This window comes from Zonotrichia leucophrys, chromosome 20 (genome assembly GCF_028769735.1).
Source record: "Zonotrichia leucophrys gambelii isolate GWCS_2022_RI chromosome 20, RI_Zleu_2.0, whole genome shotgun sequence".
Taxonomy (NCBI): domain Eukaryota; kingdom Metazoa; phylum Chordata; class Aves; order Passeriformes; family Passerellidae; genus Zonotrichia; species Zonotrichia leucophrys.
The window spans coordinates 20,405-47,435 of NC_088189.1; the positions used below are offsets into that span (position 1 = coordinate 20,405).

At 36.4% G+C, this 27,031-nt stretch overlaps 1 protein-coding gene across 7 annotated transcripts in view; it reads left to right on the forward strand.

Annotated features, from left to right (window-relative positions):
* The window catches only part of NCOA3 (nuclear receptor coactivator 3), a 56,912-nt gene that overhangs the window by 12,988 nt on the left and 16,893 nt on the right, over positions 1 to 27,031 (forward strand). For 4 of the 7 annotated variants that reach the window (XM_064730258.1, XM_064730262.1, XM_064730261.1 and 1 more), the window contains exons 4-11: positions 13,196 to 13,271; positions 18,853 to 18,960; positions 20,938 to 21,110; positions 22,596 to 22,696; positions 24,035 to 24,209; positions 24,767 to 24,955; positions 25,167 to 25,268; positions 26,068 to 26,208. In XM_064730258.1, coding sequence (XP_064586328.1) covers positions 13,255 to 13,271; positions 18,853 to 18,960; positions 20,938 to 21,110; positions 22,596 to 22,696; positions 24,035 to 24,209; positions 24,767 to 24,955; positions 25,167 to 25,268; positions 26,068 to 26,208 — 1,006 coding nt within the window. In that variant the 5' untranslated portion in view covers positions 13,196 to 13,254. Of the gene's footprint in view, positions 1 to 13,195; positions 13,474 to 18,852; positions 18,961 to 20,937; positions 21,111 to 22,595; positions 22,697 to 24,034; positions 24,210 to 24,766; positions 24,956 to 25,166; positions 25,269 to 26,067; positions 26,209 to 27,031 lie in introns of all 7 variants that reach the window. The other 3 variants (XM_064730260.1, XM_064730263.1, XM_064730259.1) reach the window with 2 other exon arrangements.

The window sequence follows — 27,031 nt, forward strand, 5'->3', positions numbered from 1 at the left end:
TGACTAAAAGGTTACACTTTGTTCAATAGAAGTCTACTCATTTTTCAAACATCCGAACCAAAAAGTAGTTCTGAGGTGTATGTCAGAGACAGGCATTAAAGAATTAGGGCAGGCTGCCGTGATGGGAAATGTTAGGCATCCTTAAACACAGATGTAGTTGTGCCTGCACAGGCCCTGATATGCTGTAGTTTATTTTTCTATTTTAGGCAAAGATGCCCACCCAAAATTAGCAAGGTTCCTTTCTTTTTACTGCACCAATATGTCAAATCTAAGTTTCATTCAGTAGATCATCCTAATTTCAGTCTCAATCAACAGATGAAACATCTGTTGCAATGCTGGGGTGTATCAAGGCTGTTTTATTAAAGATGAAGTTGAGGGTGAGTGTGTGTATGTCTGTGTGTCCCCCGATATCCTTGTGGAAATGTCTGTTGATGTACGGTTTTAAATGTTTTTCAGCAATAGATTACTTCCACCCTGCTGCCAATCTGGTGCTACAGATTGTAGAAAAAACAAAAATAATACTTTTTCTGTTTGATAGGGTCTTATTTTCATGACCTGTTAGTTTTAACAGGGAAGGGCAAACTACATCTGATTGGCCTCATGCATAATGCAAATGTGGCACATTTTAAAAACAACCCATTTTAAAATATCTTTACAGGGCTTAAAACATTTTTGCACATTACAGGTGAACACGGTTTACTTCTAATTGTTTATGTAAGCTAGGTACAGTCTTCAGAAACTGCAAAAATGCAGGCTGTAGACTTCTGTAAAGAGTTTGCATGCTTTCCCAAAATGTCTTTTTCCTAAATGACTTCAGAATAGGACAGTATAGGTTGGGTGGAGCTGCACAGTCTCAGTAAGACTGAGACATGCCGTTAATTCAAGGACAGTCTCTTACTAGCTTCATGAACTGCATGATACAACAAAGAAAGAAAAGAAAAAATAAGACTAAAAGATATATTTTTAAGGAAATTATATAGAGTTTAGTAAAGGGTTCGCAGAATTAGTAATTTTTTGCAGGTTCGGTGGTGCATCATTGTGTATCTTGTTTGCTTGGAACAGTAATTATGCAGACTCAGACTTCATTTATTATTTTACTTATGTAATGATGTAGTAAAAAATTCCAAATTTTACTTGACTTTAGTAATTGGTATATTTTTGGAGACAGTGCTAGCAACTGCCAGTATTGTCTTCCCATCCCCCCGCTTTTGAGTCTAGTTTACTTGCAGCTGCAGTAGTAGGCATCCTTCTTTCAGGAAGTGACCTTGACTTGTATTAATCAAATTCAGAAAACACAGCAAAACTTCTTGGTAACATGCTGACTTGATATAAAATTTTATAGTATCCATTTTCTTCTAAAATGAGGCCATCGTACAAAAAGGGCATTCATTTATGATACCTTACTGTAAAATAATTTCTCTAAAATTATGTAGTATTCAGAGAAGGCAAAACAACAAAACCAAGCTGCACTTTTTACTGAGAAGAATGTACTGAGAGCTTTTAATAAAAGTAACTAAGTCTTAAATTAGTATTGGCAAAACTGTGTCCTAATCTAGCTAAGCTGTGAAAATACAGCATTATTTGATAGCATTTTCTGTAGTGTCTTTCCATTTTTGAACTACAGTGGGAAAGCTTGGTAGTAGGGCATGAACTCAGTCACCTAAGACCTTATGATGGCTTCAACTCTCTAACTTTGTTTTAATCTCTTCCTGCATCTTTTATTAGCGTCTCGCAAGGCATTGCACTTAACCTCATAGTAGCTGCATTAAGCTGCTGCTGTGCCTATTTGCATAGATTAGAAAAGTAATCTACCTGTGTGGGTTCAAGAAATCACTGTTTGACCTTGTCCACCAGCTGGAAATTGGTTTTCTTTGGCTGCTCCGAAGTGGAGTGGCTGACTATACCTGAAGCAGGTTTTAAGAGGCTTCACGTGACTATCGTATTGCCAAAAACTGTTTTGTCAATTGAGTCGCAGAAGTATGATTTGCAAAAGTATGGTTTACATAAGTTTGACTGGAACTGTTTTCAGCTGGCATAGCTGTTTTGTAAGAGTCTTCATCCATTTTCTGGACCTGTATAGAGGTCTGAGACCAGAGTATCTTTCACCATTACAAAGTGCACTGAAAGCCTTTAACATTCTGGGTAAGATAATTTACTGATTTTGAAACTGCATGTTGATGGAAAATTAGTAATACTGCCAACTGACTAATGTTTTTTTCCACCTTAGGTTGTCATGTGCATTATCTTAAACCTTCTACCTTGGCTTCAGGGTTTGGAAAACTGAGTTGTGTTTTCATCCGCATCCTTACCATGAACCTTTTCTATATGTCGATGGCATATTTACTCATTTTACCTCTTCACAGTATATTCAGATTCTTGTCAACCTTTCTGCACTGTGTTGGAGATCAGACTATCCCAAAACACATGCCTCCAAATGTTTCTCAATTTGACTGCCTCCTGTTTTGAAATGGTTAGTTCCATGTGTTTTACTCTGCAAATGTATGCGATGACTTGCCATTCTACTTGGTATCAAATCAGAGCTGCTAAAATCTCTAAGGAAGCCTATGCATTTCTGCTGTATGGAATCATACTCTTAGGTTACAAATTCTAAAGAATTTGCCTGAACTACATGCTTTACATACTTCCCTTCATGCTGTCTTGTATTATGGTGTTTGTTGCTGCACTGAACTGAACATCTTCACAGGAGCTTTAGTCCTCTTTCTTTGCAAGACCGATGAAGGGATAATAAATCTGTTGCTCAAGCATAGCTGGACATTTGATTTTTTTTCAAGTTCAAATGCCAAAACACGATCATAGATTGTGTCTTTCAGATTTGCTGTCATCAACATTTTCACCAATCTCCCAGAGAAAAACCTGGTGGCAGCACAGATTTTGGGGTACCCCTTCATGGATTGATTCACCTGGGTCTGTAGTTCCTGGGGTGAAAACTGCTTTGTTAGTGATGATACAGTGGAACAAGAAGCCTGTTTTGTGTTTGTGCTCTAGTTCTGTAATAACATGAGTGAATATGCATCTTTCTTTTTCAGTGCTAAACCCAGACATTCTATTACAAATCTCATGGCCAGAGCATTTTTTACTTTTTTGTAAAGTTTTTTGTTTTCTTTTGCTTTTGTTTGTTCTCCTTTGCAAGATTTTGAAGACCTGGGGATTTTTGTAGCTAAGAGCCATGACTTCAATGTCCATCCTTCAGGGAGTAGATGATGTCCTGTTTTGTAGTCAGCATCTAGAAGCAGGCTATTATGACTGGTACTGTGAGGACTAGGCAGCAGTACTTCTTGGGCTGCCCGGCCTTATGCCCACAGTACTGTGGATTCCTTGTTTTTCGTGAAGCAAAGTAAATTACTGCAGCTCTGGACTGCTCATTCAGAATCTTTTCTGACAGTTTTGTGTTGATGCTCTCCCTTCCCTTTCTCAAGGTCGTTCCTGTTTGCTGGCACAAACAGGCGGCTCGTAGCTGTAACACCTCCAGAGTTAAGTGATGCTTTGATAATGCCTACTATCAGTTCTAGCCCTTTGCTTACTGCCATGGTTTTCAGCTAAAGCGGGGGAAGGGGGCCCTACTTCTGCAGGCCTCAACTTCTGCCTCGCTGCTATACGGCTTCGGACGACTCCCCTTTCCTTTTATTTCCGTGCTGAAAGCAATTCTCAGTCCGGAGGAGGCTGCTGGGCGTTCTGCTGCTGGTTCGAAGGGAGGGGAAAGGGCGGAGAGGCCCTTCTCCCTAACTGTCCGCTCCCTGACAGGGGCGGGCCGGGCCGCAAGGAGTTAAGGGCCGCTGCCGCCCGCGGTTCTGTCTGGAGCCGCCGCATGCTCATTGGTTGCAAAAAGGTGAAATTGAAACCACAGTAAACTTTTGACCCTGTAGCAGTTCTTGTGGAACGCCTTCCCCTTGCCAAGAGCTGAGGGCTTCTTCCCCCCCCCGCCCGCTTCCCCCTTTTTCCTGTTTTTTTTTTTTTCCTCTGTGATCATGCTGTGCTGCATGCAGTCTCCCCGAGGGGAGGGGAGGGGGAGGACGAGAACAAGCGAGTAGTTTGCCTGTGTGCCGCTAACGGCAAAGCTGGAATTTGCCTTAAAGGCTACTACCAGCTATCTTCTGAAAGTCCCATCGCTACACAAGTAGGAATCAGTTGGGATTTTTTTTCCAGTTTCCAACATGTTTCTGTATGGTTGAAGAAAAAACAACCCAACTGCAAGCAACCTACAAACTGATGCTGACCATCGGGGCTGATTAGAAAGTGGGAAAGGGAGGATGAGTCACCCGGTACGATGGTTTCAGCGAGCTTAATAAACACTATTAAATTTTTTAAAAGATTGAAGTGATGTCTCCTTACTGAAATCCTACGTTGGAATATCTCAATATTAGAACTTAGTTCATATGTCTGTGAATTGAATACATATTTACCTAACTCTTTTTCTATTCTGCATCTCCCTTAAACAAGAAAGCCTCCAACAACTCAGTCTGAGAGACAAGAATTGTCAGCTGAACTTCACTGCCAAATTGCGAAGTGTCAGAGGCCTAGAGTAGCCAATGCTAGGAATTTTTATTTAGAGTGTGACTCCAGCAAATTCTGGACCAAATTAATGCGTGTGTCATTTTCATACTCTGCAGATTTTACCACAAACCTGAAATATCTGTGGCCGAGAAAATTCACCTTCCCCTTTGTAGCTTTGCCAAATCAGACAAGTTATAGCAGCATTACATTTTTGATGAAGTATGAACACGACATTTAGTTATTTCACATTTCTTTCCCCTTAAATGCGTGTCTTGTCACTGACAAAAGAATCACTGACTTGATTACTGCATCAGTTTCCATTTCCTCCCTCACTGGCTCATAGGCGCAGGTATGGCCGCCTGTTCTTGCTGGAAAATTAAATTTACTGAATGTTAAGTGCCACTTAATCAAGGAGTTACTCAGCACCTTACCTAGAGATAACATTCAAAACTCTTTCTCAACAAAGAAACCTGATGCCTGACTACTTCAGTCTGTTGTTTCCACATCTCTCCTGTCTTGTTCTTGCAAATAGTTTCATCGGATTTATATAGCGTGTTCATTTTCCTAATTAGAGATTAGGCTGAGGAGGTACCCACAACTGCTGTGATTTGGACTCTTTAAAAATTGAGTTCTGTAAGCAGTTTAGTGCTAAGAAGTGCTTACTTTACAGCAGTGTTAGTAGAGTAGGACAGAATTGTGGTGGTTCCGTGTGAGCTTTTCTTGTAGTGCTGCTTTGTTCTTAATGCAGCTTTTTCTGGGAATTGAGGGAGTCTCCAGAAGCATTGCCAGCAACATCGAGGGAATGATGAATATTAAGTGATTAATAGCGGACCCTCTGCACCCTCATGTGTGCAATTCTCCTTGCAATTGCAAAAGAAACGTGCCCTGACATTGATCGTTTGTGGCCTCCCTGTTTATTCCAGCTAGTGTACCTAAGCAGCAGCTATTATACAGTTTCTTTTTCCCCACTCCCTGTAATTTGTTGTTCTCTCCTTCCTGTGCCTGTGCACATCCTGTCTGATTCTCATTGTCTGTTTCATGGCAGCTCTCCTGCCTTCACAGAGGAGCTGCACATCATGTTGCCTATCACAGTAAAATGGAATAAATGCTCTTCTAAAGGAGAGTGAGTAACAACTGTCACAAATTAGGAATCAATTCTGAACTCTATTTCTCAAGCATAATTTATTGTGTCTTAGACTTCTCTTGCACACTTGCATGATTGCATTGTGATAACATTATGTGTACGTGCCTTTTAGTGGTAAAAATCCGTGAACTCTAAGATTGTTGCTGCAGATGCCAGCAGAAGGGTGGGAACTAGCAAAAAAAGTAACGCTAATACTGAAGCTGCAGAAGCACAAATTTCGTTAGCCCTATAAATCCTATAACTGCAAAGGACCCCACTGCGGAGAGTGGTTTTGAAGGTCATTATTGAGAGTTAACTGCTGATAATGAAAAATCGCTAGTGTAACCGTTTCATGTAATGAATATGGCTGAAAAGAAGGGAGTCATGGATACTATGAAGACATTTTGTAACCAAAAAGCATTAAATGAGCAGTCACAAACTGAAAATATGTGTCGGCGTTCTCTACTGGTTGATTCTATGTGTTAATTCAGAGAAGATCTTCATGTTGGTTTCATCTCCCCACAATCCAAAATAGGGTCTTGCCAGCTGCTTTGGAGCTGCCCTATTAGAATTTTCTCCCCCACCAAGGTTTCCACATGATGAATGAGAAACTTAAAGAGAAGTTCCTGCCATGGTGTTTTCATCTATTTTTTCCCTGTCTAGAGCAAGCAGCTTTCTATCTAGAAAGCAATTTTCTATCTGCTTTCTTCTAAAAAAAAGAATGGCAAGGTGATTTAGAGGAGATACTAGGGCACAGCTTCTCATTTTGGAAAATTATTATATGTTCCAATATTCATCAGAGCTACTATAGTGTGCTTCAGACTTCTGCTGGTTTATTAAAGCTTGGCAGTTTCCCCTAGATCAGCTCCTCACTGTCATGCTGGCATAAATGATGCTGGAAAAGAGTAGACATGTAGTAGCTGGACCTCAGATTTTTGCTAGGTTTTAAAACATTACCATTGTATGTGTCTTTTCTGCTTTTATATCCATTTCAGTTGGTGGTGAAACTTACTACCTGCAGTGTGATGGTTTAATTGTGGGATGCAATAAGTGGCTTTATCTCAGCTTCTTCTTCAATAGGTTTGTCTCAAAACTGTCCTGTCCACATCCTTGTTGCAGCTTTTCAGTGATTAGTGAACACTTGGTCTTCTGCAGCAGTAATGTCTTGGGTTTCTGGATTTTAAATACTTTTTTGAAGAGCATGTTTATAGCAACAACTTACTGAAAGACATTTAAAAAAAATATCTATTCATTTTTATACCTCCTCTGCCAATATAATAATTTTTCTGAGTTCTCTTGTGATATCATCAAGATGCAACATGAATAGACACAAGAAATTTTAAGCTGTAGACATATGAATTCCCTTGAGGACACATGTCCATACCCACAGTCTTGTTTTACAGGAATCACTGAGAATTTTTTTTTTCTCCTTTAATGTACAAACTAGTTTGTAGAAAGAAAAGTTTTGATAGAAAAGTGGTGTGATCTTGGTGAAGCAGACCTCCTGCTGCAAGCTGTGTTCCACCTGCACTTCTTTGAAAAATGTAATAAAAATGAGGATTGACTGCTATAGCTGAAAGGACTTTATGCATTTATAACTCTGTAGGTTGCATTATCTATGTAAATGTGTGTGAGCTAGGGTGGGTTGATGTGCCCTGATAATCAGGTTGTTCCTAGCTTCTGTTACAGGCTCAGGTTTTTTAGTCTCTCAGGCAGTAGGGACAGTAAACAGTAGCTTTGCCTACTGATTTCTGCTGAAGTACCAGACCAGGATATTTACTCTGCTGACTTTTTAGAAGAGTGTGCTTTGTTTCCAGCACAGTTTTAAACTGATTCCTCTAAACTTTCCTTTTGATGTTTCTTGAGAGTGTGTGTGTGTGTGTGTGTGTATGTGTATATATCGTGCTTGTGATAGTCAGTATAATGTATCAGGTAATTTATCACAGCAGTAAATGAACTATAAATAGGAGAGAGACAGTATTACTGAACTGATACAAGAAAAGAAAAAATAATTGGCTGAAGTGGTCCATAACTGTTGCATCTGTTCGTTTGTGGTGTGTAGTTGTGCTTACAATAGTCTGCTGAACACTTAGACAAGAGAAGGACTCAACTTTACAGTTTGTTGTATCAAAAATTCCTCATGCTATGTCATGGCACAATGCCCATTTTTCGCTCTCTCCAGTCAGATGGCAGCTGGAAAGGCATGGTTTTCTTCAAGATAAGTAAATGAAAAGCACGAGCCAATGTAGTCGCAGTACTAATGCTCTTGCCCTTAAAGTAGGCAGTTTTTGTTCTCAAGGTACAAATAGGGAATGTCCAGAGAAATTACAGTTCTGACAATATAAATAAATTCAGAGCAAAAATTATATGCTAGCAAAACCAGTATGTCTTCTATCTTGTTGGCTCCACATGCTATAGCAGTCTTTTGTTGATGATGCTGTTAAAATACAGGGCAAGTATTTTTCATTTCGGATATTACTACTGAAATACATTTTCATTTCTAGCACTATACCAGACAACCAGCAAACATTCAGAAACCTCAGAGCTCTGACGTGATAGAAATTTGGAAAATAAGTGATGTTAATCTAATTTTTTTTTCTAGTGATAAGTTTTCTCTGTCCTAGAAAAATACAGAATTGAAAGTAGATATAAGAACAACATTTTTTTCTTTCAGGTTGCATTTGATTTGGTTTGAAGTTGACTATGTCCATTTAGGTAGAAAGTGTATATTAGAGGATTATATGTAACTTGATGAAAGATTTTTAAGAAAACTTCCATTAATTTCAGTGTCATGATATTTGTGAAAAAATATCCTATTTGGAAGTTAAAATTTGAAAACAGTAAACTTTTGACCTTGGGTAAATGTTGTCTTGTATAATGCAATATATTCAGTTGGTAAAGTAAAAATTGCATTTTACTGGGCTCTAGCTTGTGGAAAACATAGTGCATATTGGTTGGCAATGCCTGAGACCTGATATTTATCGAGGCTAACATGAACTTTACTCATTCTTACATTTTCAAGCAGCTTTCAAAGCTCTGCACCTATACAAACGTTCACATGAACTTTACTCAATCTTGCATTTTTAAGCAGCTTTCAGAGCTTAACATGTGTACACAGTGTTCAGCCTGTCTTGTTGCTTTTATCATTTTATTCTAGAGATGTTAGAGTTAGGGTTAGGGTTAGCACAGTGGTGTATCAATACTCTTACTAAGATGAGAATACACCCATAATGATTTTCATTTCTCAAATTTAGTCACAATATAAGCATTTTGTAAACTAGCACTATAATGTAAAAATGTAAGAGTAATGTTTAAAGATCAAAAATATTTTTTAACTATTAAATGTTTTAGTGGGCTTCATACTTTCAATACATGGGATTATATTAAATATGCAATATACTCTTGGAAGCATACATTTCCTAGAAATCATAAAATTAAATATAGTTAAAATGCAGTTCCTTAGTAGAATAAATGCTAAAGCTTTTCTTCAGGTAAATGAAAACGCATGTCAGAGAGAAGATACATTTTCTTTCCAGGGGTGACCAATTTTTCTGGGAGCCATTTTGGTGTTGTGGTTAAACAGTTCATGTTCATTGGCTGAATAATAAAAAAACTTGTCCTTGCTTTAGATGTCATAAAGAATTATGAGATTGTTTTGGAATGTTAAAAGCACGGAATGTAATTATTCTTGTCTAATAGTCCTCTTGAAGAGAAAAATGTCTGGAAGAAATTATTATTTTCATGTTTTTCAGATTTTCTGTCAGTCCACATAGCTTGCTGATCTTTTAGACTTACAGTTTCCTGTTACTTCAGTAACTCAGTGTTGAGGTGGACAGATCACAAATGTTGGCTGCCAAGTAACTCAAGACTGAAGGGACCTTAAAACTGGAATGGATGAATATGATTATGATCATCATAATTTTAACTACTGATCAATGGTGAAAGATATACATCTTTTCCTCCTTACTAATATGCTTAATAAAAATGTCATACTTATTTTATTTACTAGTATTCGTACTAACCCTTTCAACCTGGAAGACACTTCAAATGACATAAGAAATAATTTTCATTTTTCTTTATTTATATTAGGAAATAATTTTCTTTCTTCTTTAACTAATATCCAAATTACCAAAGATGAAAGATAAATTAGTCTCTGAAGCCAGTCTGGAATTCAGAGTTTGCTGGACCACTTTGTTAAAAATTCAAAGTTGAAAATGGGATTTCTTTGCTCCCGTTAGGAACCAGCAGGGTTTTAAACCTGTGCATTTTCTGTGTTGTTTTGGATTGACAAAGGTAAAGGCCAACATGAAGAAATTTTCACAGCTACAGCTTTATTCTCTCTGAGCGTCCAGTTTATGCCTTTGTCCACTGTCTCCCTTGCTGGCTTCTTGTTAATGATGTGCTACTTAAGCATTTTTTTATAATCACCTGTAGTTCACTGCAAGGTGCAATCTTCTCATTTTTTAGTCCTGTACTTCCTGTTTCAATTAATTTTCAATTCTTCCCATGTAAACAAGCTTTCCACTACTTGAATGCTAACCTTTTCCCTGTGGCATCCCCTTTAAGTTTCTCACAGAGCCATGTAGGTATTTTTTGATATTTTGTTCTCTGTTCCAAAGGCTATGTAGGTGTAACAGCTATTATCCAGGATTCACTTGAGAGGCAGCATAATCTCTCCCTCTCTCTCTCTCTCTCTCTCTCTCTCTCTGTAGTTATTACGATACAGTCATAAGAGGGCCTGTGTAATCACTTTTCTGTCTTGAGGGAATGTATGGTGATGTCCTCACGTAAGTCTAGAGATGTGTAGATTAATATTCCACACTGCTTCTAAGCTGCATGTTGTTTTGTTAAACACAACTAACCTCAAATGACAATCATACCATCTTTCACAATTCCTTGGATTTGTGTGCACAAGCAGTAACTGATTAATTTGTTGCCTTCCTTTACTTCTTTATTTTCCTGTTAAAACTGTTTGATGAGATACCTGGTTTTAATAGTTTGAACTGGAGCTACAGATGATGTGATGTAATGAAGAAATGAATACCACATTGTAATGTGCTAGAAGTGTTAGAATATATGTCTCATGCAGTGTATGTCTGTTTAATGAGGGAAAGTCTACTCATGTTTTCTTTTCCTGGTTCTGTGTCTGAGTTTGTTTCATGACTCCTGCCTGATTCATCTAAAATTTGAAATCAGCAGAGAGATCCAGCAAGAAACAGACTAATTTAGTTATACTACATGAGGTTTCCTGACTGCATTTTACAAAATTATTCACATCTTCGTGTTACAAACAAAAAAGACTTGCAAGCCTTCGTCGCCCACACCCTCCAGTATAGCTGTATAAGGCCTCTATGGTCTCTGTTCATATTGAGATGTCACAGATGTGTACACTTTTCTGGGTTCTTTTCTCACATGAAATTCTAATGACCATTCCTCCTTTGATTCCTTTCTCAGGCAAATTGGCATAGGCTATACAAAATGAAATTTAGGTCACAAATTATTTTAAAATTATTCTACTTGAATGAATGGATGATTTAGCTGCTGATATTTGTATATACTGGAAATCTGTGGCAAAATATGGCAGAAGATGCTTGTCATAAAAATATCACCAAAGGAGTGTGTGGTTTTAGTGTGAAATGTAAGTGTGCAGTTGAGTTTTAAAGATGAATTTATGCTATCCTGAAGATTAAAGGCAGGTGTGTTCACCTGCCCTGTTAAAACAACTGGGAGTATTAGGAATAAGTAATTTTAAATAGATCCTTTTAACTTTATGTATTTTAATTTCCATATTACAGGGGATCTGTTTTTCTGTCACGTGTTTTGTTTGCTGTTAACATGGTCCTTTTTCTGTTGCTCTAACTCACAAACCGGGATGAGTAGGAAACAAATTAACAAGTAATGACAATCCAAAAATAGATCTGCATGCATTATTTATCAGAGGAACAGGAGATGAACTCCAAGCATCTTCCACCTCTGACCGTCTCTTAACTAGAAGTGTCCTGCCGTATTAATAAATGCAAAGTGAAAAAGGTTCAAGTTAATTGTCATGTCTGAGAAATAGCCCAAGAGTGCATGGTGTTTACTAAATATATAGCACTGCAGGAGAATTGGTAAATGAAACCTGGCAAGGTCTGAAAAATCAGTCTCCCTAAGATAGAATGTTTAATATAAAATGAATGTGCATGAAATTAAGAATATTTAACATGTTGCACCAAGGTGCGTTTCACTAGCATTAGAGATGGCACTTTTTTTTAACTGAAAGTCCTGATTCAGTGAAGTCTCTGAATCATTTATACCTAGTAAATCCCATTTTGGAATGCGAGAGGGAGAAAGGGTAGAGAATGATCAAATGCCTGTGTTTTGGAATAGTATTTTATTAGTTACTGTACTGGTGGGGGAAGTGCTGGATAAGCACTCCACTGGATAAGTGATGTATCAGTACAACAAATATATTTTCCTGTTTGCTTCATAATATGGGTATAGGTGCTTTTTATCTTAAAAGGTAATGAAAGACTTTTTAGTATAAACTAGTTACATGAAAACCTCATTATTTACTCAGTGTACATGAGTGTCTGTTTCAGTGGTTTGTTTCATTGCACTTTGAGATTCACAAAACTGTAGTAAAGATTCAGTGGCATTTTTATCTGCTGCATTTGCTCCTTCCTCAGAGGTTTAAAAGTATGTTGGTCTTACGCACTCTAATTTAAAGTGTATTGTATTTAGGTTCTTTTTTTAAAAAGGCACAGTAATTATCTCTGAAACATTTAAGGAAGATTGCAAGTGCTGCCCTTTTTATGTCTTATTTTAAAAAGTAACTATCGTGTTCACCATATCTGGCACATTATATATAGGTATATTTTTAACCTGAACACATTGCAATGTGTTCTGTCTTTAGGTGTCTGTCATATTGTTGTTGTCTGTGCCACAGGTAACAATAAGACTTGTCACTTAGCCATCTCATCTGGACTTTAATGTAATGATTGTTCTTTATGTCTTTTACAAATTTGATCAAAAAACCTACCATATGTAAACTTTGATTTGGTAGCCAGGATGTGTTGGATGCTAAGGTTCTACATGGTGTGAATTGGTTATCTTTGTAGCTCATCCTGAGAGTGGGTAAATTAGTCAAAGGTCGGTATGTTGAACCCATTGAGATCAAAACATGCTGAATGATGTTTTTGTTTGAGCACTTTTGGGTTTTGGTTGAGCAGGCTTTAGACTGGAAATTGTATGCTCACGTGTTGAAAGTTGTACTGATGTGAAATCTGATGGGGAAGCTGACTGCACAGCCCCAAATTCCAAGCGCTTAGTGCATGGCTGTGCTTTGATATAAGCACCCTAATAACATAAACTAATTCATGTGAAGTGGAGCAGACCACAGGGTTAAAATAAAATATTTTTAAAATTTAAGATGTTAAGCTGTTGGCTAATACCTCTGTATTTAGAAGAGGAGCGTGTGGATTTAGTGTAGGGACAAGAGTTGAATGGTCTACTGTTCGATGTATAGCAGAGATGACAGTTACGTGAAGTTACATATCATATATTATTTTTGTTTTACAGGATGTGACTTAAAATGAATTCTGATTCTGAAGGTCCTCTGAAAAATATGCAGTGCTTGAATGTTTGCTAAGGACTAGTAAGTGACTGATCTCATATTTGGACTATATATACCTGAACATTTTTAAAGCTACAGTTTAGTATATGAGAAGCATGTTCTTAAAAAAAGAAAAGGATGGGAGGGAAGAAAGAAGAAAAAAACCCAACCCAAACCAAAAACCTTACTGCACCACTGCCAGAAAGTGAAATTGCTCCTTATATCCTTGTGGATTCCTGTCTATGTAAGTGGAAACATCAGTTGTTTCTGTGGTTAGTCTTAGAACAAAAGAATCTCTGCATAATATCAAGAATATTTTGAATCAGAAGTTTCAATACTTTTGATACATTTTAATGTGTATTTGAGGGAGATAAAATGTTGAAATAACAAATTTGAACTAAGTATACAGAGTTGCAGAATGGAATATCCTGTAGTTTTATTTATTATCAAAATTTCAATATTGCAATCTGCATCTTGCAAAAATGTGTGACTTATATCTTGTTTTTTAGGAGGGAGGATTTTATTTAATATTCTAACATTGTGTAAAATTCCAGGGCATGCTCATGATTCATTGAAATGAACTTGTTTGGTTTAATTCTTTGTAACTGGCTTATTTTGAGTAATGCTACATTCTGCTTAGTCAATTTCTCAAACAAGAAATCAGCTCAGACAGAAGAGCTTCCAAGCATGCAAAATACCACAAGTATACATACTTAATATAGGAAAAACTTGGTGGTTTCGTAGGATCAATGAAGTATTTAAAATGTTTTCATGCAAAAAAAACATTATTTAAGAAAATATTTAGGATATGTTTTAAATTAGTATTGTATAGTTGTGCATTTTGCAGGGTAGTCAACTGTTTCAGTGAAATAGATAGAAAAACTAAATCTGAAACATGTAAATGTTGGTATTTTTGGGCCCCTGCTAGGACAAAACCTTCTCACTTGCCATGTCCTGTTTGCTGGATAGATCTTTCATCTACCAGCTACTGAGAGCGGTGGCACAAGGGAATCATGCTTGAGCTGGACAAGGAAATAAGTGCATTGAAAGACAAGGTAGCAGAAAGCAATCTAAGGGATATTAAGTAGTAGCTTTCTAAATTCTGTGGGGGTGAGTTGAGTACGATGAGGGAAGAAATAGTTGCATCAAACTGAAAGCTTTCTGCCTACTGTGCTTAGTAATTTCAGCATCCTTTTGGTTTGAATGCGCTGTAGGAAATGGTCTAAGGAACTTTCCCCATTGCAAACATACTGTATTGCTGGCATGTGCATCATTTTCTTGTTATTTCAGAGTGGAATTTTAGAAGACAATGGATTTTACCCTGTCAAAATACTGAAGCCATGGCAGGTTGGACACTGCTACTCAAAACCACACGTTTTCTTTAAAATCTATGGTTTTGTTTGGAAGGCTGTATCATACACTGTTGCAATAGATGGATTAGTAATTACTGGAACTATTTTATCTGCCATGTGCAAAACCCAGTACTTTTTTAACAATTCATTTATGCTTTTCACTGAGAAGTGAATAGACATATGAAAAGTGTATGGTACATTGCAAAGGGTTTAGGCATGAGCACCTTAATAATAAGGACTGGTGGTTTTTTCACCAGAGTTACTGCTGAGCAAGAATCTCTTTGTTATTTTCTGTTTTCTTGAATTGAGAAGAATGTAGGAAAATTTAAGATTATACATGCAAAGATGTTGCAAATAATCATGGAAGTTTGGAACTTTTGCTCCAAATATTGCTGCCTTCGGTTCCACACCCCCGGTGGGATTAGGAGCATCATGATGGAGTGGTTCATTATTGCTACAATCAATGGAATTAAAAACTTGCTTTGAAGACTTTGTTTTGGGTAATTTATACTGATGTAAAATTTAATAGATTTTCTTGCATTTGCCCAGTTTTATGTAGTAACTGAGCTATTCAGTCAAATTAAGCTAGCTTTTAGATTTATTTTAATCATGCAAATAACAGAATTTCACTCTAATTCTTTTCTTTAAAAAATACTTCATTTAGGTAGATAATATTGTGTGGTATCACTAGCAGAGAAGTCTTTTTAGCCATCGTTAGTGGTTCATAGGACAGAAATAGTGTTGTTGCCTCTTATCTCAGAAAGTAAGTTTACAAAGATGCCTGTGTTGATTTTTTTTTTCTTTTAGTAGTAAAAATGCATAAAAGTTTCAGCTTTTGAAACCTGTGTTTCAGAGCTGTGTTTTGAAATAATTAACTTCAGGAAAACTCCCCAAACCCCCAAAATAGCCTTCCTTTTGTAAAAACTTTTTAGCCCATTAGAAATTACAGGTTCAGCTTCCGTGAAGAAATAGAACACCTGGTACTTTCAAAAGTGGTGATTTCTTTCATTAACTCATTGAGGAGTTAATAATGACAGAAATTTCTTCTTTTGCAAATACATCCTGTAGCTGGGAAATTAGTTTTACTAATTAAGAATTTGTACTGTAAATCCATCTGTTTTGGGAAGCAGCCTCTGTAATTTCCTTAGCTAAACAGTTACAGAATTGTTCTAGGCATGACCTGCCTGCGCAGCTTGTAATTATATTCTTAGCGAAAGGAAAATGCATGTGCAGCAACTCTGCAGCTTCAAGCCTGAACAAACTACCACCAGTTACTTGGAAGTAAGAGTAGGAAAACAGTGTATTCAAATTACTGATTTTTTCTTCCTTGTCCAAGCTCCTATATTTATCATGTTTCAGACAAATTGTAGTAAATTTTGGTTTTCTATTCAATTATGTTGTGAGGTATCTCTCAGTACAAGTAGATATTAAGCCAGAAATGACATTTAAATCATTTAAAATAACATGTAACCTTCAAAATTATGTTATAGTGAAATGTCTATCCTAGTTCAAATTTTCAACTGCTTAATGTGTTTCAAATGCTTCTGTCTCTTAAGCAGAATTTACTCTTGGATTCAGACATACTTTTTTTGTCCACATCCTTCCTGAGTTAGCCTTAAGACTTACATTTTAATCTCTTCCTTTCTCTTTCCACATTAGCTCTTAAACCTTCCATTCTTACTGTACTCAGCCTGTAAATGTCGTTAGAGAGGGGGGGAGGGAAGCAGCAATCCTGCAAGTGTGTGCAGGTGTCACCTACAGCATGCCTGAAGATGCAGCTTCAGCTGTGAGGTCCGTAAACATAAGACCTTGAGTCATATGTAATGCTGAGTACCAGCTTCAGATAATCAACTGTTTTTTGCATGATCATAAACTGGTTTTGGAATCTCTTTTTTCCAGCTGCTTACTTGTTCAAATGAGTAGTTTTTCATTCAGCTGAATGACGCTAATTGAAGGCAATATGATCCCCGCAGTTGTCCAGTTCTGTACTGGCATCTAGTGGCCTAACAGTGTATTTTTCTTGAACTTTATGTAAAGTAGGCCACCACAGATGTATTTGGGATTTTTTTTGCCCTGGAGGAATATACGAATGGATAAAGGTCTTCAGACTTGCTCTTCCATCTCTCTGCTGGGTTTGTCTTATTCATCCTGTTTCTTTACCAATATTTATGTGTAAGACCAAGTTCTTATCTGTACAGTTCATGCCCATAGTACAGAGTTAGGCATCTTTTGTAGTTGTTTATTTCAAATGGAAGATTATGTTTGATTATTGGGTTTAATTCTGTTGTCATTTTAAAACATGTTATCCTTCCTTTTATAATATATATCGATTGGCATGAAGATTGGTTATGATAGAATTTTATGTTAAGCATTTTATTAGCTGCAAAGAGAATTTTTACTTTAAAAAGATGCCATTTTATTTCAGGGCCTTTTTATACGTGCTAGAGTAATCCAATCCTTTGTCCTGTCTAGCTTTCAAAATTTTGTACTGCTGTAGAAAGAATGTTCTTTTAAATTCTCAATGTGTAGAATTAAAAACCTCCATGCTGCTTCATGCAAATCTGTTCTTGTGTGTCTTGGTCCTTTCAGTTTAGGCTTTAGAAAAAACTACAGCAGATATTCCCCCCACCACTGACAAGAAGCCAATAAGCAAAAATTCAGTCAAGTAATACAAAAAGTATTGAAGTATTACCACGCACTCACACACTTCTCAAAAGTAATACACATGCTTCTTCTTTTTGTTTTCTCCCTTTTTTTCTTTTTTCCTTTTTTTTTTTTTCCCCCATAGATATCATGTCGTGGAAGCAGTTAGTTGATTTGCTACCCTTTGAGGGATTGGTTGTCTTTGCTGCTAGTATGCACTGCAGACTTGTGTTTAACTAACTTCCTGTTCAACAGAGTGCTCATATTCTGTTCTTCAGAGCTTCTTGAGACAGTTGGCCACCAGCTTCTGATACCTTAACATAAACTTCATTTAGTTCTATCAGTTCCTTGTCCTTGTGATTTGTTATCACTGACTCCTAGGAATTTGGTTGTCCTAGGCCAGTTTCTTTAAACAATTGTCGTAATGGTAGTTTTTGCTTGTGGAGACAAAGAACTTTTTCTGTGAAAGATTTCTTAATGCTTGGGTTATGTTATGCAAAAAGGTTCTCTCTAACTGACAAGTATAACTCTATTAAGTAAATATTTAACACCATTTATTGCTACTGCTGTACAGGGTAAAGAACTGCATTCTGAACTAGAATGCAGTAAATGAAATTTACACTTAATTTGGAAATTTCTGTAAAAAGGGTAAAATAGTGCTTAATTTCTAAGTGCCTAGATCTGTTTTGTCTCATTGTGGTTAGAAGACCAAAACCAATTTTGAACATCTTTTTATAGTTCTAGCTGTGTTCTACAATAGTCCAACTAGATACATAGCATAGATCCACTAATTTTTTTTCCTCCCTCAGCGTGTTGCTGATCCTAGCATAACAGGACCTCACATGGCTTTCTTCTCTCATCTGTGTCTATGCTCCTTTTTTTCTTGGGAGTGAGGGGAGATGAGTGTCATATATATCTAATCTGCCAGGTTTGTGTAATGTAACTAGACTTTGACAAAATCGCCTTATATTTCATTGGGTTATGGCCCAGTCTTTGCTCCAGAAGCAATAGAAATGAAAGACAGTGGAAGTGTTTGCTTGCCTTGGCCTCAAAGTTTTAGAAAACTGTATGGATTTTAGAAGATTTAGCAAGAGATGTGAAAACTATAGTAACCTATCAACATGGTAATAGTAATCTATTGGCTTTATGCAGAGATGAGTTTGAAACTCCTGTAAGCCCCCTGATACACTCCTAAGGATGAAAATTATTTGTTTCTGCAACTGTGTTTTAGTATAACATTAATTTATTGCTTTCTTTTCAGGTTATCTGAATATATGTTTAAATACTGAATTTTTTTTTTTTTTTAGATGAATTGGAGTTATACAGTGGTCCAAGTTTAATGGTGCAAATATTAAATATCTTTGAAAAAAATTAAATGCATTTTTAACCTTTACTTTTGCTTAGAGTGATAGAAAGGTTTAGTAACCTGTGTTTTGGCTAAATAAAGGGTAGATTTTAAAGAAATGTAAACAAACATTACTTTTCAGTAGCACAATATTTATGGATTTGCATTAAGAAAACTCACTTGTAAATCTGATAAAAATAAATTACTTATCTGGATAAGTTCTCTGCATTTTGAATTAGTATTTTGAGCATTTTATTCACAATTATTATGTCATTGCTTTTAGCTGCTGGTGCAAGGTCAAGATGAGTGAATTAGGAGAAAACTCCTTAGATAGTTTGACTAATGAGTCAAGGAAGCGCAAGCCATTGCCCTGTGATACACAAGGTGCAAGGTATGTTTATATTGAACTTAACTGGTTTTTAATGAGTTTTTAAAAATACTTTTCAAATTTGCATTGCAATTTAGAGTAAATTCTAACTAAGGAATTTGTTTAGTTGAAAAAGTCTCTAGGTCAGCTTCTGTTGTGAAGATAGGTAATTTTACTATTAGGTGTAGTTGATGAACTGTCCTTTATAATTAGACTCCCGTGGAAATTTTATTACAGTGGACGTATCATAGAATATGTTGGAATGGACCTTAAAGATCATCTAGTTCCAGTTCCTCTGTCATGGGCAGGGATACCTTCCATTAGATAACGAATCGCTTTTGGAGTTACGATTGCAAGGCAAAAGAAGAAAAACCTCTTGCTTCACAGGAATTTTAAAGGCATCATCTTAAATCTGGTAATTGATTTGACAGGCCTCATTTCAGGTGGTTACGTTTATCAAAGAATACTGCAAGAGGTTGAGCTTTTTGCTGGTTTGTTTGTACTTCCATTTCTTTTAAGTTCATCTATGCTATCTTCCTGCCCCTCACCCAACTCTCTCAGATACTGTTGACTGAGGGCCTCCGTTTTCTGTTCCCCACAACTTTCATTGCTCTCCACCATGTGAGAGCAATGTTTGTTTCTTTCTTTTCTTTTCCTTCCTTTCTTTCTTTCTTTCTTTCTTTCTTTCTTTCTTTCTTTCTTTCTTTCTTTCTTTCTTTCTTTCTCTCTCTCTCTCTCTCTCTCTCTCTCTCTGTCTCTTTGTCTCTTTCTCTCTCTCTCTCTCTTTCTCTCTCTCTCTTTTTCTCTCCTTCTCTCTCTCTTTCTCTCTTTTTCTTTCTCTCTTTCTGCCTGCCTCCCTCCCCTCCCTTTTCTTTTCTTTCTCCATAGAGTATCAACTTGTATTAAATTTTTTGTCAGGCATTGTGTGTACTAATATTTGTCCCTTTTATATATACAACCCCAGTGCCTCATGCCAATTGCCTTCATCATTGTAAGAGATCCTGTATGAGAACCTTAAATGCTTCCACTGTATCCCAGTGGCGTTTTATGAGTGTCCTCCATTCCATTTTTTCTTTCCCTTTCTACAGTGTCTCTCATGCAAGAGTTCTTTTTCAGATTGTCACCCTTCATTAGCTTTCTTTATCTTTCAAGCTCCTGCTTTGTCATGTGTTTGTCTTCTCCATATGTATGGTCCATGCATACTTTCCTAATTCCTTCACTTGGTTTCTTCTCAAAGAATGATTATTCTCTTTCAATTACCTTGAAACCTTTGTCCATTCTTGCCCCTGCCCTGAGTCCTTCTTTTCCTATTCTTGCCATATTGTGCATGACATTTCTCCCTGTTGGTTTAGGCTGTAGACAGTCTCTTTACTCAGCACATTAACCTGGGTAGGAAAAAGAATTTGAGAGAGACATTTTATCCAGAAACATTAGGTTGTCTGGGATTCTGCTCTTCTTGCATGTTGAGATGGCATTTAGGTCCTGATGCCTAGAAATTTATGAGGCATCACCTTCTGTAATCAATCATCTCTCTACAATCAAACTGAAAGGAGTTAATAGGAAGCTAAATTCAGTTTTGTTTGTCTAGTAAATTTTAAGCAACTGTAAAGCAATTTCTAATATTAAAATATACTTTCTGTATGAGTGCTACAATTTTATAACAAAAGCAGCTGCTCTTTTCATTAAATCTGACAGTAGAGTAAAAGAGTAAAAGCAGAAGTATTTCTTTTTATGAATAGCTTTCTTCTGTTTTCTTGATGTCAATCTGTACTTAAAATTCTTAAAAAATATGCAAACCAAACACAAACACAAACTCCAAAGCAAACAGCAGCATAACAAAACACACACATTTGCCCTTCAGATTCATGTTTGCTGGAAGAATAACTACTGCCTAGGTTTAATGGGTGGGTGTTAAGTGAAGTACATTATTATCCACAGAGTGAGCGCAGGTTTTGTATAGGATGATATATAAGTATACAAAATAATGTTCTTCATTCCTAGTCTGGTCTGCAGTGGTGAGAAGCGTCGACGTGAGCAGGAAAGCAAATACATTGAAGAGCTGGCTGAGCTGATATCTGCTAATCTGAGTGACATCGACAATTTCAATGTCAAACCAGACAAATGTGCTATCTTAAAAGAAACTGTGAGACAGATTCGACAAATAAAAGAGCAAGGTACAGTTCCCTGCTAAGTCAAGATTAATAGTTTAATTTCATTGTGATTCTTTTTTTGTAGCAGTAGTTACTTGGGAAATTGAGTAGTTTTTCACAATAGCATGTAACTGAGCAGGTCTTTGGACTTTGGCTTCATTCAAGCCTTAAATGCACCTTAAGTAATTTTCTATTTAAAAGTAAGCAACTATTTATCATCACTTTATTGGGAATCAGGATTTCAAAACTGCGTACGGCCTTTCTTACCAGTTTTGTACCACAGACAAGTTAAAAAAAGAGGAGATGCTATTCTAACATCTGCTTGTACTCTATACCAAATACTCACTGGTATGAAGAATACATGCCATTGCCTTTCACTTCAAGGGAATCTATCCTTTTCTTATGGGCAAGCCTCCAATCAGAGATAGTGATTTTTATGGATTTTTTTAAATTGCTTTTTTAGTGTGATTGAATGGACTCAGAATACAGCCAACTCAAAAAAGGAGAAAGAAACAATGCATCATATCTTGGTAAACTCTGTCAGCTAGGGTAAACCTAAGTGATATAATACTTTTTTTTAACCGACAGGTGTATGCAAAACCCATGTTTTGAAATATAGAGTGAGGAGTATATATAATTTATTTTTTTAAACACCACTCCACCCCATCTCCACCTCCCAGTGACTAGCCTCCCAAGCTTATATGTGTTATTTGGGCAGTAAAGTATTAGAAAAACAGAATATGCTGTGTGTATCTTACCCGTTGTGGTAAATTGCCACATCTTATGCTAAAACAATTTTCAAAAACCAGCTTCTGTTTTTAAGGTTTTTTTGTAGTGTCATTGTGTGAATTCTAATATTTCATTAGAGAGTTGAGATGTTGTACTCCTCCTGTGGTCTGCTTAAGCAGCTAGCAAGTACCACAAAATAAAGCTCACAGTGTTTTTTCTGTAATTCTGCTGCATGGCATGAATTCCCATTCCACCTTCCCCTGTGATAAATTAACTCACAATATTTTGATTATTTAAATATGACTGTTATACGCATGCACACACATACACACACACACGTATATACACATACAGACACACAGTTGTTAACATAAATCAAAGCCTTTTTGAAGAACAGTGGTGATGGCATCTGAAGACTGTAACCAATGATAATGAGCTGATCAAAGTAAAAACATAAGAGATATATGAGTGTTTTTAATGGCTATTGAAAGACTAAGCAGGTATTCATCAGACAGTATCTGAAAAATAACAAGAAATGTTCACAAAGCAAGTTCATCATGTCAGCTTCAACTGCCAAGTCAATTTATGTGAGCAAAGATTTGGCGTTATGTGGCCATGACATTTTCTGGTCTTATTGGCCAACAGTATATGAGCCCTTCTCTCTCATTTGTGCTTCTTTTTGTGTTTATTTCACACTCTCCCTAGGATCTGACTCGTAATATTAAAATGTGGCTATCACATGAAAAGTTGCTTTATGGAAATGTATTTTTTGGCTTTCAGGAAAAGCAGTTTCTAATGATGATGATGTTCAGAAAGCTGATGTATCATCCACAGGTCAAGGAGTTATTGACAAGGATTCATTGGGACCTCTTTTATTACAGGCAAGTACAAATTAGGCCCTAGTAAACCGCTATGTAAGCAAATACTTACGGCAGGGGAATATATTACAATAAAATATGTGTAGCAGATAGGGCCTGGCATTCGGAAGATCTCGTGATGTTACGGGAAGACAGGGCCCCTGCCCCCTTAGATAAGAAAATTAACATAGGAATGTAGCCCCCTGAACCAGATTCCAGTCATTTTCCACTTGCCCAGGTAACTTTCCATCCCTACTAACCATAGATGGTAAGGACAGACCCTCACCTGACGTAGAAGCCCCTTAGACTATAAAACCCCATGAGAAGAGAGAATAAAAGCCTTTGATCCTCCACCACATTGGTGTCCGGGTGTTTCTTAGGCCCGAGCGACCCTAGGGAAGAGGGTCGCCGTGCTGTTTCCTGAAACCAGGCCACCTGCCTTGTATCAGAAGCAACAAATATGCAATCCTGTAGTAATAAAATAGTATGCAAGCACCATGCAGAAGTATGTTTTAGAGGTTCAGGAATAAAATCTATCATGTTTTCTTAATTTTGCTGAAATTCTCTGTAGAAGGAAATAGAATAGCCTTTTACTTTTTCTAGTATTCCTATGCTTTATTTACTCTAGCAGTCATTAGCAAATTACTACTGAAGCAGTGCTTATTTGTACAAGGAATACTTTATTTGTTCCAGGAGATAGACATTAAATGGAGTTTTTGCAAGGAGAGGTTTGTTATATGTATGTCTGCATTTGTGTTACTAAATTATGAAGCATTTTAAATGAATGTTGCCATCAAGTAAAATAACCCAAGATTAACAGTAAACAAAGGTACATAGCAGATAGCCTTTCTTTATGCCTGGAAAACCAATCTGATATTTACTAGTTCATGAAAGCATTTTTGAATCTTAGTTTTTTAACATAGATATTGAATTTCTCTTTCAGTTAAGAACATACAGTATTTGGCTAGCTCCTCCTATCTCATCACTTGATAGTGGAAATGTCTTCATGTTCATGACTCGCTGTTTGTTCCTACTGAACTTCTTGTTTCAAGTTGCTAACTATTGAATTAACGGTACAAATTCGTGATCTAGTAGTTCATATGAATCAAGAATGAAACAAGAAGGCTGGTTATCAATGTGAAAGCTGAACAGAATATCACATGGACATATTAATTATTAGTATATAAATAACTCCCTACCATATGCACTTTTCCTCAAAGAAGAATTTAAAACTTCATGTCTATCCTTGAAAATAAGTGAATATATTATAAATTGATATTTATCACACACACTTTGTAAATTGAATTATGTTGAGAATTAGTTGATCTGTCTTACACGATTTGTTATCATGTTAATATTTAGGCATTGGACGGCTTCCTCTTTGTTGTAAATCGAGATGGGAACATAGTATTTGTATCAGAAAATGTCACACAGTATCTGCAGTATAAACAAGAAGATTTGGTTAATACAAGTGTGTATGGTATCTTGCATGAAGAGGACCGGAAGGACTTTCTTAAAAACTTACCTAAATCTTCAGGTAATAAAAGTTTATCTACTACACTTACTAGACTATTTGAAAACAATCAAAGAAGACAAAAATACCCCATAAAGGATAACCTTTCAAAACATATTAGTTATATAAAGAATGTTTTACTACAAGAATATCTTAATCTTGATAAACACTACTGTGTTTTTACAATAGCATGCCATCTGAAATAAATGTGCTGGAAATTCACACTTTACTTTAGCCTTTGAATTTTGTTTACCTATAGCTTTAAAAGAGCAACACTAAAGGAATACTTTCCCTAATACCACAAGGCTGGCTGAAGGAAATGCTTGGTTTTGAAATATATGAATGACTTTCCAGCACTCTATCAAGTGACTTAAAGTGTCATGCAAAAGGAAGAGTGCTTTTCACTTGGTTCTCAATATTCCTATTTTTTTACCAAGCTATATTGATGGTATATTGAGAAGGCATCTTAAAATAGCCTTTATTATCTGTAATCTAGGAAGAGGGTATCTAAATTAAGAACAATCAGTTATGAGTTGATTGTATCTGAAAATCTGTATGAATTCTTACTATGTTATTTTAAGTTAATGGAGTTTCTTGGAGTAATGAAGCACCGAGACAGAAGAGCCATACATTCAATTGTCGGATGATGGTGAAAAGCTCTCATGACCTCTTTGAAGATGTAGGTGGCTACCAGGATATTCATCAAAAATATGAAACTATGCAGTGCTTCGCTTTATCGCAGCCAAGAGCTATGATGGAAGAGGGGGAAGGTAGGAATTTTTGCAGAATTGTCATGCACACAAATTTCTTTGAAAAGCTCTTTGATGTTTAGCATACCATTTTCAGGAAAGCAGCAGCTTTAATCCTTACTCTCTGTACTTCCATTGTAACAACAAATGATGCTTCAGCTATTTTATTAGATTATTCAACACAGTAAAACATGAGATGATGAAAGAAGAAACATTCTTTTTATAAATACAGATTTGCAGTCCTGTATGATTTGTGTGGCGCGTCGTATCATGACTGCAGAAAGGGTATTTCCAGGAAATCCAGAGAGCTTTATTACAAGACATGATCTTTCAGGTAGGAAGTATACCCAGGAGGAAGGTATGAAGGAGTCTTCTTTGTCCATGTGCTCTTGTTTTAAATAAATGGAGTGTGTATGGTGTATATGGAGTGACTAACAGAATTCATACTGAGAATTCCCAACTGCTTTTTACAATATACCATTGTTGGTAGTGAGGTGTAATAAAACCTGTGGGAGGCATTTTCTTCTCTATGTTGCTGTTTGGTAGGTTGGTAAAAAGCATTACTTGTGTTTTAGCTGGCGTTTCAAGTGGTTGTCATTCTGCTCTCCTTTACATGGAAGATGTATTTTAGGTCATAACTGGAAGTAATTTAGGACTTCCTAAAAGACTGGAAGTCCTTTAAAAATGCTTATATTTTTATACAATTAATGAGCTAATGTTTAAAGTGGCTTATGCTGTTTAAATTGAAAGAGTTGTATAATCTAAATGGGACTTTTTGTTTATGATGTTTGTTTGATGTAGTTGGTTGCTATTTTTTTAAAATTTTAGTCTGTGTGCATCCCTTAGGTGCCTGTAACCAGAGATGAAAGTTACTGTTTTCTAAAGCTCTGACACTGACCTGTGGGGGATTAACTTCCTCTTACTCAGTTACATAAATTCCTTTGAATAGTGATGCTTTAACAAGCAGCGTCATATTCTCATATGGCAGATAATTCATAAATGTAACTTCTGCATGTTCAGAATTTGGTGATTAAAAGTGTTACATTGGAGCCTTAGGAAATGTACCATATTTATACAAAAACAGTTGTCACAGGCATAAAGAGTTTAACTTGTATATTTTCTTTCCTGTTAAGGCAAACTTGTCAACATTGATACAAACTCATTACGATCTTCCATGAGACCTGGCTTCGAAGATATAATTCGTCGCTGTATTCAGAGGTTCTTATGCCACAATGACGGGCAGTCATGGTCAAATAAACGCCACTATCATGAAGGTAAAAATCAGTTTACAATGTTTGGGTCACAATGTTTTGCTTCTCCTAGGGGCTGCATTTTTTTCTGAAAAAAAAATGCTAAATTCTGCCCGTGTTCCTTTTTTTCCATGGTTTTTGTTAATTACTGTGATTCATTTACAAGCTGAAGGAGGAATTCTGCTGGAGGTTGTTGGGTTTTTTCAATGTGTTTGTTTTGGAAATTAACATGAAAAATACCAGATACACGATCTGGGGTCCTCAAGGAAGCTTTTCCACAGCAATGATAGAGACAATTATATTTCTATGATGATATGTAATTTTTAATTATCATTATATTGTTATTTTCTGGTTAAATAACAAATGGTATTTATTTTGGTGTGTTAGTTTGATGATATTTTATTTCACTCTTTCCTTTGTTAAGAACCACTCTGTGAAAGTGATAACAGTTGTGTTGATGCTTTTTTCTTATTCTCAAGACACAGGGCTCAAAATATTTTCAGTGTTCCAGTGCCACATATTTTGTAATGCTAATTTGATAACCTTGATAGATAAGTGATGTACAGCCACAGTCTTCAGTAAGAAAGATAATGTTTTCTAATTATTCCAAACTCGAGTATTTTTGAAGGATTTCCAAAGTAATTCAAGCACAGGAGATGTTAAATAAAGAGAAACTCATACTGTCAGCAAATGGATTTTCTATTCCATTGGAAGTTCTTCAACAGAACTGATTAATGAATCCTAAATTAGCACGAGACTTGAAGCTCAATTGAAAACCAATAGTTTCCACAAGTTTTTGATTGAAGCAAACTTAAAAATTCTTCCCCAAGCAGGAGCCAGGGGCTCT